This window comes from Gorilla gorilla, chromosome 16, assembly GCF_029281585.2.
Source record: "Gorilla gorilla gorilla isolate KB3781 chromosome 16, NHGRI_mGorGor1-v2.1_pri, whole genome shotgun sequence".
NCBI lineage: Eukaryota > Metazoa > Chordata > Mammalia > Primates > Hominidae > Gorilla > Gorilla gorilla.
Window position 1 is genome coordinate 68,895,133 of NC_073240.2, and position 17,263 is coordinate 68,912,395.

General features: G+C 36.3%; 1 protein-coding gene across 5 annotated transcripts in view; it reads left to right on the plus strand.

Annotated features, from left to right (window-relative positions):
* PIAS1 (protein inhibitor of activated STAT 1) overlaps positions 1-17,263 on the plus strand; it is a 220,401-nt gene that overhangs the window by 103,640 nt on the left and 99,498 nt on the right. For all 5 annotated transcript variants that reach the window (XM_055362712.2, XM_019010734.4, XM_055362714.2 and 2 more), the window contains exon 2: positions 14,334-14,778. In XM_055362712.2, the coding sequence (XP_055218687.1) occupies positions 14,334-14,778 (445 nt within the window). The remainder of the gene's footprint in view (positions 1-14,333; positions 14,779-17,263) is intronic.

Here is a 17,263-nt window from a genome sequence, read left to right on the forward strand (position 1 = left end):
AGAAAATTAAAAAAGGTGATTACTGGGATATTCTTTGAAGCAGGGGTAACAGCATGAGCAAAGGTAATGAGGAGAGAAAACATTGAGGTACGTTTATGGAACAGCTACTAGATCCACATGTGGATATCTGTGTAAGAGAGTAATAAGAGTTAATGGGAAGTTGGCCGGGCGCAGTGGTTCATGCCTGTAATCCCAGCGCTTTGGGAGGCTGAGATGGGCGGATCACGAGGTCAGGAGATCGAGACCATCCTGGCTAACATGGTGAAACCCCGTCTCTACTAAAAATACAAAAAAAATTAGCTGGGCGTGGTGGCGGGCACCTGTAGTCCCACCTGGAGTCTGAGGCAGGAGAATGGCGTGAACCCAGGAGGCGGAGCTTGCAGTGAGCTGAAATTGGGCCACTGCACTCCAGCCTGGGCGACAGAGCGAGACTCCATCTCAAAAAAAAAAAAAAAAAAGAGTTATGGGAAGTTGGGGCCAGATTGTTATGAGAATTTTTCACGTTGAAACTGTGTATGGAGTCTGAAACTATGTTGAATGCTATAAAGGAAGGGGACAGAATTCTGTAAGAACATTAACCAGGAAACCTGACTGAGTTAGTGTACTCAAAGAAGTCTTCCCTATTTCTGAACCATCTGAACTACAGACTTCCTTCACATCCAAGTCTTTTCAAATCTTCCTAATGTTATGCCTTCCTTTCCTTCTCAGTTGTTACCGTCACTATTTCAGACTCTTGTAGTGTCAATTTCATATTCATAAAACAGCCTCTAAATTGGTCTCATATCTTACATCCCTTTTCAAATTATTTACTCTTCAATTAGATTGATTTTTTATGTCCGTTTCCTCCCTTTAACATTTTCTGCAATTGAAAATGTTTTTATAACTTCTCATTCTTTGTAGGATTAAGTATAAACTTCAGTTTAGCCCTTAAAACTAAAAAATTATTGTTTGAACACTAGTTGCTGAGTTTGGATGCCAGTATGCTCAGTAGGCACTGGGTACATTTATATAATGTCCTTATTTGTGAGAGGTTATATGTATAATTTCTTTTTTTTTTTTTTTTGAGATGGAGTCTTGCTCTGTCGCCCAGGCTGGAGTGCAGTGGCGCAATCTCGGCCCACTGCAACCCCCGCCTCCTGGGTTCATGCCATTCTCCTGCCTCAGCCTCCTGAGTACCTGGGACTACAGGTACCTGCCACCACGCCCGGCTCATTTTTTTGTATTTTTTAGTAGAGACGGGGTTTCACCGTGTTAGCCAGGATGGTCTCGATCTCCTGACCTCGTGATCCTACCCATCTCGGCCTCCCAAAGTGCTGGGATTACAGGTGTGAGCCACCGTGCCTGGTGAGGTTATATGTGTAATTTCTAATAGATTTGCATTACCAATATGGTTTGTAATAATTAACAGGTGCTAAACCGTTGTTACTTATATTTATTAACGATGAACAAGACAGTCTCTATAGACAGAGCATGTATTTTGGTTAAGAATTGACAAGTAAACAGGGCCTCTCTACATATGGCATAAGAGCGGTAAACTGAGTTAAACAGGAGAGCACATAAAAGGGTAAATTTTTTTAATGTTAGGAGTGGATTAAGGAAAATATCCCAAAGGTTGTGACATCAAAATTGAGAACTTACTGAGTTGGAGTTAGCTAGTAAAAGGCTGGGATGGGAGGGGGGAGAAGAGCTTCTCCTTGAAAGAACAGCATATATAAAAGTCCTGGAAGATGGAGAGTTGGTTAAAAGATTGGTTACAGTGGTCATGCTAAGGAGATGGGGCCTCTGAGTGCAGTAGGTGTTCATGGAAAAGTTTAAGCACAAGCATGACATCATTGGATTTATATTTTAGAATGATCACTGGCAATAGTGAGGAGAATGACTTGGAGAGGATAATATTGGAGGCAGGGAGAAAAGTTAAGAGTCTCTTGCAGACTCTGAATTAGAGTGGTAATAGGGACTAAGATACTTTAAGGTGTTAAGATTGACAGGACTTGGTAAATAGATTGGAGGTGAACAAGAAGATGGTGTACCAGCTTCTGGCATTGACGGGTGATTAGGTGGATGGAAGGTTTGGAGAGAGTTGATGTGTTAGATTCGAGTATGTTGAGTTGATGACTCTTGGGATATAAGGAGAGGTGTTTAGCAGATGTGGATTTGGAGTTTAGGAGACCAAGGTTAGGCTGGAAATAAAGATTTGGAAATTGTTAATTTAGAGATAGCGTTTTGAAGTTACGAGTGGATGAGATCACTCAGGAAGACTGAGCTGAGTGAAAGGATTACTTTAGACTTAGGATTCAGTGGTATTGTTCTTCTGTCATAGAGTTTATCTCTACTTTTTTTTCCTTTTTTAAAAATTAAATTTTTAAAATTTTTATTTTTAGACAGGGTCATGCTCTTTCGCCCAGGCTGGAGGCTTGATCTGCTGGGCTCAAGCCATCCTCCCACCTCAGCCTCCTGAGTAGCCTCCCAAAGTGCTGGGATTACAGGAAGTAAAATAACTTTTATTTTTAAACTTTTAAGAACATTGGCTGCATTGAGAATTTGGAGAAGTACTCTGGAATTTGATGAGCTATATGTTCAAGGAATGGTATTAAGAATGAGCTTTCAGTAATTGTTCTTTTTGACTGATTATGATGAACCTCATATTTTATTTCACTTTCTAATGTCCACAAAAGATAAAAGACTTTTTTTATAAAACCATAACCACAGATCATTTCTTCTTTTGGCTGGTTTATGAATTGTCCTTTAGACATGGACAATTAAACTTTTTTTTCTTTTTGACAGAGTAAATTGTAGATAGCTAAACTTTGTTTTTCTCTTTTTGTGCTTTTAAAAAAATTGCTTCTTATCTGTAACTTTAGCATTCCTTTTTTTTTTCTTTTTGCTTTTTTGTTTAATGTTTTGGATATGTTAAAATGGATGCTAAAAAGTATAGTCTGTTTGGGTTTTTAGCCTCAGAGTTTTGTGAGTAGCTCATTTTCCTTTTCCATAAATTTCAGGAAGAATGTGTAATATGTTTTCATGAGCCTCACCTTGAAAATGAATTTTTATGTACATTAATGGAATTTTTGAAAGAAAATAAAAACATTTTCTTTCTTTCTTTTTTTTTTTTTTTTGAGGCGGAGTCTCTCTCTTTTGCCCAGGCTGGAGCGAAGTGGCGTGATCTTGGCTCACTGCAACCTCCGCCCCCGCCGGGTTCAAGCAATTCTCCTGCCTCAGCCTCCTGAGTAGCTGGAATTACAGGCACCCACCACCACACCTGGCTAATTTTTGTATTTTTAGTAGAGATGGCGTTTCACCATGCTGGCCAGGCTGGTCTCGAACTCCTGATCTCAGGTGATCCGCCCACTTCGGCCTCCCAAAGTGCTGGGATTACAGGCGTGAGCCACTGTGCCCAGCCAAAACATTTTCTTAAACTTGCTTTTGCTACTGTAGTAACTGTAAATTTTACTTTAAATCATAAAACTTAAATTTTAATCATAATAATCTTCTGAAGATAATGATCATAATGATCTGTAAGTTTTGTGGAAAGTTAGCAGTTTTACTTTACATAGACTAAAGGATGCTTTTGTTGTGAAATTATTTCTCTTATCTATAACTAGTAGAATATTCAAGTGAAAGTGTTCCATTCTGTGTAGAAAAGAAAGGGTCGTTATTATTAATAGGCTTCTGATGGAATTTAAAAAAATATTTAGGCAAGCTGTCATTGCAAGACCTGAATAACTTTTTGCTGTAACCTATTTTTTTCTTTTTAATATTTCTCTGTGTAGTTTGTAAGGAATCATTCCTAGGGCTTTTTTTTTTTTAGATGGAGTTTTACTCTGCTGCGCAGGCTGGAGTGCAGTGATGCGATCTTGGCTCACTACAACCTCGGCCCCCGGGGTTCAAGTGCTATTCTTGCCTCAGCCTCCCAAGTAGCTGGGATTACAGGCGCCCACGACCGTGCCTGGTTAATTTTTATGTTTTTAGTGGAGACGGGGTTTCACCATGTTGGCCGGTCTGGTCTTGAACTCCTGACCTCAGGTGATCCTGACCTCAGGTGATCTGCCCGCTGCCGCCTCCCCAAAGTGTTGAGATTACAGGCGTGAGCCACCACTCCTGGCCACCTAGGGCTTTTAGAACATTTGTGTACGTCTTTTTAAAAACTTGTTTCTGTCTAAAACTTATAAATCAGGACTGAAATATGATAACCTTAATTTTCTTGTGCAGTCTGGAAGATGTTTATTTTTACCTTAAGATAGGTGAATCAGGCTGGGCGCGGTGGCTCACGAATGTAATCCTATCACTTTGGGAGGCTGAGGTGGGCGGATCATGTCAGGAGATTGAGACCATCCTGGCTGACACAGTGAAACCGCGTCTCTACTAAAAATATAAAAGATTAGCCAGGCATGGTGGCATGCACCTGTAGTCCCAGCTACTCGGGAGGCTGAGGCAGGAGAATCGCTTGAACCCAGGAGGCACAGGTTGCCAAGATTGCGCCACTGCACTCCAGCCTGGGCGACAGAGTGAGACTCTGTCTCAAAAAAACAAAGAACAACAACAAAAAAGATTGGGGAATCCTAGGAAAAAAGAGTCATCTTAATCGCAAATAGTTGAATAATCTTCATTTGTAGCCTTAAATTTTATTGTTACTTGGAGGATAATCTCTTATGATATGCTCAGGGCCCTAGAGAGTTGACACTGTCATATTCCAAGTTCTTGAGGATGACTTGGGTGAATATTTAAGGGCACAATTCTCAGATTTTATATATGGCACAGAACTGGAAAGGGTGTGTTAAGATTATAAAAGGAAGAGGAATTCATATCATCATCTGTTGGGCACTTACTTGGTGTCATTAACTATACTTGCATAGGGGATATGGAGATGAGTGTTTACCCTTGAAAAACTCAAAATCTATGGGAGGACATAAACTGGAAAATCAGTGTTTTACCACATTTTGTGATAATTGTACAATAGAGGGGTGTAGGATACAATTTTTCAAAAGGGGTTTGAAAGGCTGGAATGAAGAGCTGAAAAACATGAAGTTTAATGGCATGAAACATTACGTTCTACTTTTAAATTAAAAAAATTGTATCTGAGGATGAGGTGGTTTGACTTTATGCTGTAGCCATTTATGTGAAAAAGACAGAATAAAGGTTTTAGTTAACATAAGCAACAGGATGATGTGGATGCAGCCCCCTCCCTGCTGAAATAAAAGAATAACACATACCATACATCCCCTCTTGTCCAAATAAAACAAACCTAAAACGTGAATGACTTGTTAGGTTATATTGGTAAAAATACCATGTTCATGTTAAGAGGGATAGTAATACTGCTGTGTTGGAGCCTAGTCACACCATATCTAGATTATTTCATTCACTTCTGAGTACTGTGGACTGCAGAATGCTTGAGAATGATGAGGAGTGGGAAGGGGTCTAGCTAGTTGAAGGAAAAGAGTCCTTTTAACACATTTTAAGCATTTTAAGAGTCGATTTTGGTATACCAAGAGGACGAAATTTTAGAGCCATTGGGCGGACTTTAAAGGGAATTTTCAATTCCTAGAGCTTTTCGCTAATGTGGGCAGCTTTTAAAGGTTGTGAACTCTTAGAACTGTTTTAGCAGAGGCTGGGGGACCAGTCAAGAAAGTTGGAGTAAAACTTCATATATTAGATGGAGTTTTAGACAAGAAGATCTTTAAGTTCTGTTTTTGATACTCTGTTGCTGTTATTTCCAAAAACATTTTCATACTATCTGATAGTGTCTGTAGTTGTTATTACCGTGTAGCGTTGTGTGGACATTGGCATTTGCCTTTTGAGTCTGAGCTCCACTTCTTGCTAGCTCTGTTACCTTCAGTAGGTTACTCCTGTTACTCGGAAATAGCTCAGTACCACCCCTCTAGGACTTTTCCTTAATCCCTATTCTAGGACCCAGACTGAAGGCTGTAATTTAGACTGTTTAGTTTAGAAGATGCATTCTTGTCACTTTTTGTTTTGTTAATACATGTTTCTTCTTTTAGGCTTTTCAGCTTTCTCTCAGATAGGGTATACTGTTTCTTTCATTGTCTCTTGTCTTATCTGAAACTTAGATCATCTAATTGCAAATGCAGTGTTTTGTTTGTTTTTGGTAAGGGGACAGTTAGGAAAGAATAATCATCTTTTAGAATTTAATAGACTTAAAACTTCTTAAAGCCCTACTTAGTATTTTTAAATTCTAGATTTTATTTGAAAAGTGAATGATGATTGTTCTCATGATCAAGTACAGTACTAATTTTTAAAAGACCTACCTGTTTGTAGAATATTGAACATGGCCTGTAGTTTTTCTTTGCAGTATTTCTTGGTCCTGTCTCCTGTATTTCCACTGCACAGTTCCTTCTTACCTTACATGTAGATAAATCCTGCGTGTTGCCATGTCTTTTAGCCAGAAGGTTTATTTCTTAGTTTTTTTCTTATTTCAGCCATCCTATTGGTGGTTACTTCGGTAACTTCCTTAAGCACTATTTCAATTACATCTTTACTGCCTCTAAAATATGCATTTATTCCACTGCCTGCTCACGTTATACTGTATAAATTCCTTGACTGTCATTTAGTGCCCCCGTCACCCATTTCCTGTCCCTGTCTCAGTGTAACATATACTCAGCTCTGGCTGAGCTTGTGATAAGACATTGTATTAGTTATGAACTCTGGAGTCAGGTCAGATTTGAGCCCTATCTCCATCATGTAGTTACTGTGTGATTTTAGATGTAATGTCAGTTTTCTTATCTATACAGTGAGAATAATAATGCTCTGTCTTGTAGGTTCATATGAGGATTAAATAAGATAATCATGCTTACTATAATTAGTATGTTACTGGTACATTATAAGTATTTAATACATATTATGTTTTGTCATTTTTAGTCTGTCAACCCATGTAAATGACACTAAAAATTGTGATTGAAAACATTTTTAATATAGAAAGATTTCACTAACTGTATGGATTGTATTTCCTCAACTATAGAAGAGTAGAAGAATGAGAAGAAAATTTCATTTAATACAGTTACAATGTTGAATTTTGAAATTTTAAGGAACCTTTGAGAACCTCTAGTTAATCCCTCTTTTTTTTTTTTTTTTTTTTCAAAGTGAGAAAACAGAACCTGTAAGATTGTAATTTGGTAAATTAGTGGCCAAGTCAGTACCAGAATCCAAATTCTGTATTTGCCAGTACCATTATATTGTATTGCACATTTATTCAGCATATTTTAGGTATTCAGTAACTTTTGAGAATTGAATTAATACGATGATTACGCATGTTTCTGAAGACTAGTTTATTTCTATGTGTTCATTGTTCCTGTCTTCTCTTCCTGTACATACTCATTTAGGGCCTGTGCATTGATCCAAAAAGCATTTATTGAACATCTGTGTGCAGAGCAGCCTTTTTCTTAAATAAGAGCCATATTTTCCCACCTCTGCATAAGAAGTCTGGCAATGTGTTAGAAATTTACACTCTAAATTTTAAAATTAAACTAAGCCCTGAAAAATTTTTTTTCCTTTTTTCTTTTTGAGACAGTATCTCACTCTGTTGCCTAGACTGGAGTCCAGTGGTGTGATCACAGCTTACCACAGCCTTGAACTCCTGGGCTCAAGGGATCCTCCTGCTTCAGTCTCCTGAGTTCCTGGGTCTGTAGGTGTGTGCCACCAATGAGCCTGGCTAATTTTTTTTTATTTTTTATTTTTAGTAGAGATGAGGTATTGCTGTGTTGCCCAGGCTGGTCTCAAACTCCTGGGCTCAAGTGTTCCTCCTGCCTCAGCCTCCCACAGTGCTGGGATTACAGGTGTGAGCCACCACACCTGGCCTAAACTTTTTAGGAAAAATATTGTACTCCAATGTTATAACATTCTGAGTTGGATTTGTTATTTATTTTTTTGAGACAGAGTTTCGCTGTTGTTGCCCAGGCTGGAGTACAATGGTGCGATCTCAGCTCCCTGCAACCTTCACCTCCTGGGCTCAAGCGATTCTCCTGCCTCAGCCTCCCGAGTAGCTAGGATTACAGGCATGCGCCACCATGCCTGGCTAATTTTGTATTTTTAGTAGAGATGGGGTTTCACCATGTTGGTCAGGCTGGTCTCAAACTCCTGACCTCAAGTGGTCTGCCTGTCTCAGCCTCCTGAAGTGCTGGGATTACAGGCCTGAGCCACTGCGCCTGGCTGGATTTGTTATTTTTAATGTTCAGGTTATTGTCCAGAAGGAGCTTTTTGAAGGATAGAAGTTTCATGAAATGTGGTAGTATATAAATAAGGATGATGTTTAAATTATCAAAAATTAAAGCCATGGTGCACCATTTCAACAGTGTTTATACTTTGTTTAAAGAAGAATGGGATCTCTATTTATGTATAATTGCAATATTTTGTCATTTTGTGGGACCTCAATGCAGTCAATAAGATGGACCTGGAGAGGTGGAAGATAATTAACTAGAGGAGTAGGCACTACAGGTCATTTTCCAGTTGTCTTATGCTGCAAAATAAATAAAAGTTGAGAAATTGGGTGAAACAAGATTATGGAGAAGTATGTAACCAACCTGATTTGCTGCTTTGAATAGAAACTGTCTAACTAGGTTTTCTGGTTGAATGGGGCATTGTTGACAGATTGCTAATAGCTGCTTATTAACAATTTGTAATGAGAAGATTTAGAAATCATCCAAAAGTAAGCCCCATTGAATGAAGAATCTGACTTTGAAAATAATAAAATACTTTTGTTGTTGTGTGCAAGCTTTAATGTGTGCAGTTATAGAATTTGTGATTATGCATTTGCTTTTGTGGATGAAAGGCAAAAGTATAAATGAAATATTATGACATTTTTAAATCCCTATTTTGTCTGTCTTCGGAATTCATTCTGGTTTACAATTCGTTATAAATTGATACCAGATAAAGACTCATAGAGTCTGCTTAATGACTAATCCTGTAAACCACTGCAGTGGGATGTGTGAACAAGACTAATTATGTTGTTCAACAAGAAGTACCTAATTCTTATCCACAGTGTAGATATAACCTTCAATAATGGAAGGTCACAGCTAATGAGACAATAAAACTGGCACTTTCTGTTTAGTTGCAAAAGCCTGTTTGCTTGTTGACGTTGTTTGAGTATTGTCTGTATTTATCTTTCTCAGAACATGGCCCCTGCCTCTGTGTAGTTGGGACAGAGTTTGCGTACATATATATCTGTGTTTTTGTAAAGTTTTACGTATCTGAAAAGGGGATTGAGTAAAATGTTATTGTCTTGAATGTATTGAACCTCCCATTCTGCACTACTCTGCCCTTAGAACAATAGAAGCCAGCCTTATACCACCAAAGCAGGAGATTGGGTTGTTCCTCTCTGTCAAAAGTGATCAGACAAAAGGAAGCAAAGGGAATCCAAACAAAATAGCCAGGTTATTGCCCAGTCATTCTAGATGAAGTACCCTGGTCTGCTCACTCACATAGATTTTCCCATCATCTTTTTAGTATCTTACTCTTAACTATGTATGCACAGCCCAGGATTGTCTCTCATTTAAGGAAAGCTTCAGGCATGAAAGGCAGATACCCGTGTAGGGAGAAGAAGAAAACAACATCAACACCCAATTTATATTCTCAAAAAAGAAAAATAACAAAATGTAGAGGGAAAAGAAAAGAGAAATGCAGAAAATTAAAAGAGTTCATGGAAATTAAAAATTTAATGTAAGCGTTAGGAGATAAAATTGAGGAAAATCCCAGAAGATAGAGCTAAAAGACAACAGATGTAAAAATGCACAAGGAAAAAGAAAATAGAGTAAAGGAAAAATTAGATAATCAGTCTAGGAAGACCTGTGTCTGAATAATAAGTGTATGAGAAAGAGAACACAAAGACATGGAAGGAAGATTATTGTAAGAACACTTCCCAGAACTGAAGGACGTACATCTCTAAGTTTAAAAGGATTGACAGTTATCAGTTTATGCGATTAAAAAAAAAAAAAGACCAACCCCAAGGCACAACATTGTAAAATTTCAGAACAGATTAAGAGAAGCTGCTATGATTCCAGATGGGGATATATAGTTGACTATGAAGGATTATGGGTCAGATTGGTACTAGGCTTCTTAACACTGGAAGCCAGAAAACAATAAGGAAAGGCCTTCAAAATCTTGACACAACATGATTTCCTGCCCAGCACTCTGTACTGAGCCAAACTCAGTCGTAAGGGTAAATGAAGATTTTAAAAATACAATGCAAGGAATAAAAACATCGTACCTCACATGCCCCCTTTCTCAGAAAGCTGCTAGAGGAAATACCCCACTAAAAAGAGAAAACCAAGAAAGGGGAAGTAGTGGGATAAGGAAACGGGATCCAGTATAAAAGAGAGACAAGGGAATTCCTGGGATAAGCTAAAGGGAAATTCCATGACCATAATTGTGCACCAGGCCTAGAGAGCCTACAGTCCAAATTGGAATATGGTGGAGGGCTACAGGAAAGAAAACTGATTTACCTGGTGTATTTGAATATATTGAGAAGAAAGTTAATACTTTTAGCTGTTTGCAGATGAATTAGCAGTAGGTACCTAGAAACCTAAGCAAATGGAAAAATGGTGTAGTTATTAACTGTAAGGAAAGCAAAGTTATACAGGAAAGGGTAATCATGATGTACTTTTGGCTCAGCTGTGAATATTACTTACAGCCATAGTAATAATGTAAGTACTGACAATTGATTCAACCAAAAATTGTGATAGAAAGATGAGGGAGAGGAGATGTAACAGAGCTAAACCATTATATTTTATAATAGGAAGTCAGTAGAGTCCTCAAAGAAAAAATTAAACAGCTGCATAGACCTACTACATAGAATATAGAGAAAAAAATGCCAGAAGAACTAGCTAAAAAGACTTGAAAGTGGTTGCCTCGGGGATTTGAAAATTGTGGGGTATGTTAAAGGGGGAAGGGACTGCTGTTTTTCTTGTAAAACTTTTTGGTTCTTTAAATTGTGTTCACGTCTGTCAGATTATGAAAAATTAGTTTTAAGAGGTTGCTCCTTACAGAATGCTCTTGCATTCAAAATATATACAGTTCTGAGGCATTCTAAATCCCCTAGGATTCTGAGATCTCTATCAATTGAGGACGTAGAGTCAGCAGAATGCTACGAAATTGCTGAGGAAGTAATGATTTCTAATAGTAGTAGTGGTTGATGCAATCCTTAGTTGTAAATATTTATTTTGTTGTAGTGCTAACAAATGGAGATTTTTAAACACCTTAAATAAATGCAGATTAAAATACATTTCATTTCAACATCTCAGATGTATTAGTGTTTAGTTTTCCTCAGTGTTGTCAACACTTTTCATTGTGAATTGACTGCTTTATGCTTCTTTGCAGCTTTTCTGTTGAAAGATGCTTCAGTGTTTCCCGCCCCCTTCTTTTATTTCATTTTAAAAAATACTGCATGCTTATCACAGTCCTTAAGAGTATGCAACAGCTGTTCCAATAATAGCAATAGATAGCATGTGATTTTTCATTATACCTGATTATAAGTTGCAATGGTTAATTTGAATCCACATTCTTTTCTTATCTTAATCACCAGTTTTTAAAAGCCAAAATGTTGAAGCTTGAAATGGAGATTGAGTTAAATAAATTAATCTTCAAATAGGTTTTTCTGTTATCCAATTAAAGGCATGTGGTTCGTTTCCTCTTAATGTCAACATATTATAGCATGAAAGAAAGTACATTTGGAGTAGAACCAGTTGCATGACATTCAACAAGTTTCTTAACCTTGCTAAGTCTTATTTTCCCACCTGAAAAGTGAGAACGGTACCTGCCTGATAATTGTGACAATTGATGATGAATCCTGTAAAAAAAAAAAAAAAAACACCCAGTTACTCAGGAGGCCGAGGCAGGATCACTTGAGCCTAGGTGTTTGAGAACAGTCTGGGCAACATAGCAAGACCCTATCTCTTAAATAACAAACAAAACTAAAAAGCTTGGCTTGCTGATAGCAGCTACTATTTGAGTACCTACTATGTACCAAGTATTGTTATTGCTGCTGCTACTCTTTGTTTCAGAGAGAGACAAAAAATGTAATTGAGGGCTCTCAAGTTTATTGTTGTGTCATAAACTTTTTTGGACCGTCAAGCAAGAGATTTTATGAGAAATGTCAACATATTCTTCTACAAAAATAGGAAAATGATACATCTGCATTGCATCTGAATCTTTGTACCTATAGAATAAAGACAAAAGCTGTCATCAATGCAGAGTTTACAGTAGTCACTGAATTTTGCTGGTTTGTTTTTGATTTAGGAGAATGGGGTTGAAATAGTTCTCTTTAAAATTTGTACTTTTTTTTCTGTAAAATGCAGTACATTTGACCCATGCCAACTTAAATTTATTTTTAACCTCTAATCCTTGAAGTTTCATGTGATTTATTTAAAAGCAGTTTACTTATTAATAGTACATTTCAGTTTGAAGTCCCTGTTCCTTTTTAAATAATAGAAGTCTTTAGAAGTATTTTGTACTCTTTTGGTGAGTAGGGAGAAATTGATATCCTGCTGATATTATAGTTAGTAATTATTTACAATCTTTGATAACATTAAGAAGAGAAAACATTTCTAAGATTTGGGTGGAATTTGTTAAGGTTTACGTTATACCTTTGCATGCCTCTACAGAACATGAATTTGAGCATTTATTTGGATAAGTTATCGCTGTAGATGCTACCTCCCACCCTTTCTTCTGGTGTCCTTTCTTATTTGTTTATTTGTTCGTTCATTCATTCATTCATTGATTATGCAGGCATTTGAAGAGTTTCCACTGTTGTCAGGCACTAGTTTTAGATGCTGAGGGTAATATGGTTGTGTACCATGGAGAACCCTGGTTTGGTTATAGAATCACTTGTGTAAACAGAAAATTACAATAAAGCAAAATAAATGCTAAAATACAGATACGAAAAGTGGCCTTTGTAAAAATAGTGAGAGTAAACATCATCCTACCAAGGCTAGTGGCCAAAGGCTAACAAAAGCTGGACCTTGAGGAAAGAGTTTTCCAAGCCAGAGAAGTAGAGGAAGGACTCATATTTCTTTGATTAACCAGCTATATTGCTTATAAAGCTCTTTATATACTTTTCTCCTCAGTATTTTATTTTTTGCTTAATGGTTTTGCCACCTGCAAAGAACCCTTAGAGAATTGGCTGGGGTTATCACTGTGAGTGGTGGTGAGTTAGGGAAGGCAGCATAAGCATAGCTTTTGTGTATTTGGTATGAGGTGAAGGAATTAGTTGGAGAAATAGAGAGCAAATGGTAAGCTTACATGTGTCTTTTTATCCTAATACTCCCTGTCAGTGGTGATGCAGTCTTTTAGGATTCTGCTAATAGCTGTGTGATCTTGGGTAAGTGATTTCTTCTCTTTGGATTCCATTTTCCACCACTTTAAAATGGTAGGATTGGTATAGATGGTCATTTCCTATTAGCAGGTGGGGAAAAAGGAGAAACAGGGACTAAATAAGTTTGCGAACATAGGTAAACAAAGTTAAATAGATTTCTTTACTGCAGCCTCATGCATTATGGCATATGAGTTGGGTTGCTGGACTTCTAGCTTGGCCTTGCAAGTTAAGTGAGAGTCAGTAATATGAGTCCAGCTCTTTTTCCTAATGGTTTAGTGGAAAGAGCATGGGCTTTAGAATCAGACATATCTGGGTTTGAATCCTGACTACTCCTTAGTAGCTTTATGGCTTTATAAGTTATCTAACCTTTCTGAACTTGTCTCCTCATATGTAAATCAGGCAGGATAATACCTTGTGGAGTTGTAAAGATTATGACATTCCATATGAAAATATCAAATAGAATATCTGATATATAATTGGTCAAAAAAGGTATAACTTAAGTCTACAAATTCCAGAGTTAGTATAGAATGTAAGTAACACTTGATAATAGCTATTGATATCCTGCCTACATCTGGTGTTTGAGGTGGACTGTTTGTTGTTTCATATATCCTTATAATTATTCCCCAAGAAAACAAAATATTCTTGAGAGCACATCATTACGTTTTGCCATCTACATAGCACTCGACATTCTCCTGGAGACTCAGTAAGTGCTTGATAAATACCTGACAGTTTCATCAAAACAGTGGAATAAAGTGAGGTGTGGTTTTCCCTGGTGTATACTTTATCCTATATTTCTTATAACCAAGGGTAGAAGTCAATGAATTTATTAATTTTAAATTTCTTTGGTTACTTAACGTTAAATGATTAAATTTGAAGTTTGAAATAATTAGGATTATAAGTGAACTGGCCTTTATTTACTTAAGTAAACCATAAGAAGGGGGTTATAATAAAGTGTCATTTAATAGTGTAAATTATATTATTGGAATACTAATGTTTTACATTTTGTTTTTTCTCTAAGCAAATGGTTATGAGCCTTAGAGTTTCTGAACTCCAAGTACTGTTGGGCTACGCTGGGAGAAACAAGCACGGACGCAAACACGAACTTCTCACAAAAGCCCTGCATTTGCTAAAGGCTGGCTGTAGTCCTGCTGTACAAATGAAAATTAAGGAACTCTATAGGCGGCGGTTCCCGCAGAAAATCATGACGCCTGCAGACTTGTCCATCCCCAACGTACATTCAAGTCCTATGCCAGCAACTTTGTCTCCATCTACCATTCCACAACTCACTTACGATGGTCACCCTGCATCATCGCCATTACTCCCTGTTTCTCTTCTGGGACCTAAACATGAACTCGAACTCCCACATCTTACATCAGCTCTTCACCCAGTCCATCCGGATATAAAACTTCAAAAATTACCATTTTATGATTTACTGGATGAACTGATAAAACCCACCAGTCTAGGTAAGATTATTGTATGATAGTATTTGGTTACTTTTGCAGGATGAATTTTCGTTTTAGGCTTTTACTTTGACCCAGTTTATTATTCATAATGAAATTTTCATTTGATAGTAACAGCTGGATAATAATGAAGATCTTTCAAATTTAGATAAAATCAAATATATAAAAGCTGTCTTTCAGGAAAAAAGGTAGTATAGTGATGGTTACTGACAAAGTAAATATTAAAAAGTTTCAAGAATATAAACTTCCAAAGAGTAGTATTTTAGAAGGTTGATTAATATTTTATAATATCTCATAAATTAAATTAAAACCAAATAAATCACTACAAGTCTCTGATTAGTTCTTAATTTTCAGGGGTTGTGATCTCTAAAACAAATCACTGACTAGTTTTGATTATTTAAATGAGTGAATGGTTTTAATGATCATAAAAGGAGACATGAGCTTTGATGTATGCTAGTTAAATTTCAGCTGATTTTTTTCAAGTGGAGAAGTGCATGCTTTACAGGCATGCACATGCACATGCACACTCATGATTACGGTTATATAATATAAATGCTTGAAATTTATTTTACTGTGTTGTTCCATCATTTGATTTGTAGTCTAGCATATAGAATTCAATATATTAATCAATTTGTAATTTTAATTGCTATAATGCTACCTTATTTATTTAACGTAGAATAAAACTCAACTGTTGTGACCTCTGATGCCTTTGGTATAATATATTTAAAATATCAGACTTCTAAATGCTGGTTTGTTGGCATACTACAGCTGGCAAGCTAAATCCAGTCTGTGGCCTGTTTTTGTGTGGTTCTGAGCTAAGAAATCTGAAAAATATTCCCAAAGAGTTATTAACAAAAAAGGAAAGAAACGAAAACAAAGAATGTGTAACGGAGACCATGTGTGCCTGCGAAGCGCAAAATATTTACCCGTATAGTAAAAGCTTGTGAATCCCTGTTACAAATCATTGAACATTTCAGTTTGGGGGACTGGCAAGTGTTGAGAACATTTTTTGCGAATTTTTGAGAACATTTTGAAAATGTTTACTGAAATTCTATCTTTGAAATATGAAGTGTTTGTTTTTAATTATATTTAGCAGAAATTATCTGAATACATGAAGATTATAGGAGTCATTTTCAAACAACGTGAGTTTTGTATCACATTATTTTATTTTTTAAGTGGCCATAATAAGAAAACATTTTTTGAGAATCTACTGTATGCTTATAAAAGTGACACATGCTCATTGTAAAAAATGGAATTGCCAAAGTTCCTTCCTTGTTAGCTGTTTAGTGTGTATGCATATATAGTATAAGCAAATTGTTTCTTGTTTTTTACAGAAGGAATCATATACATAGTATTGTATAACTTCCCTTTTTTCCCCTTAATAATATATCATAAGCATCTTTTCTTGTCTGTCTGATATATATGTATATATATCTCCCATTTTAAATTAAAGGCCATATCTATATCTATCCATATCTCTGTATATGGTCTGTGTACATGTATGTATGTGTACATATGTGTTATGTATTGATCAGTTGATGAAAACGTCGTGACCAGGGGTTTGCAGGAACCTAACCCTATACTTCCCCTGGTAGCAGTGATTATATATTCACAAATTCAGTGTTTGTGGTGATTTTATGAACATAAATGTCACAAATAACAATAATTGACTATATTTGAAGTATGATTTGAATGCCAGTTTTCATGAATAAATCTGCTGTTTGTGGTATGTATTCACAGAAAGTCACGAAATGAATAGGTGGTATAGAATTGCTTAGTGATATGTAAGTAGATTTTCAGTATCTCATCGTTATAGAATTAAAAACAAACCAATTTAATATGCATAAAAAGATCTCACCAGAAAGTAATTTGTGGAAGTTTATTGGCTCAATAAATATTTGTTGAAGGGGAATGCTTATTGAATGTGAAAAATATTTATTGAAAAAAGATTTTATGTAATTAGTCTTCAGGGTTTAGGATGAGTATATTTTAACGCTCTGTTTTTATAAATTCTTTAACATTATTAAGACTTTTTCTGTACTTCATTAAATGAAGTGGCTACATTTGTCACAGAACTTACTTTCCTAAATGATTATTTTTGCTGGTAGTTCATTTGTTTTAAATCTAAGAAAACCACGTTTTCTGGAAAATTAAATAGCTTCCAGCATTCTCTTCATTTTTAAACATACGTATATTTAAAATCAAGTTTTTGAGAATGTAGTTTCGAACACCAGCTGGCTAGTTGATCACAACTATCACTGAGTCCAGAATGGGACAGGCACATTTACTTTTTCATTTTTTCCCTTCCATCGTGGCCTTAAGCACTAGATTTAAACAGATTTTAAGATGTTCAAATGTAAACTGAATGTTTTTATGCATGGTTTTGTCTTTCTAACTAAAATGGAAAACAATAGTTCTGATAATTCCCATTTTATTAGATAATTCTCATTCATTCTTACGATCATTTTGTTATTTCTTTAAAACAATT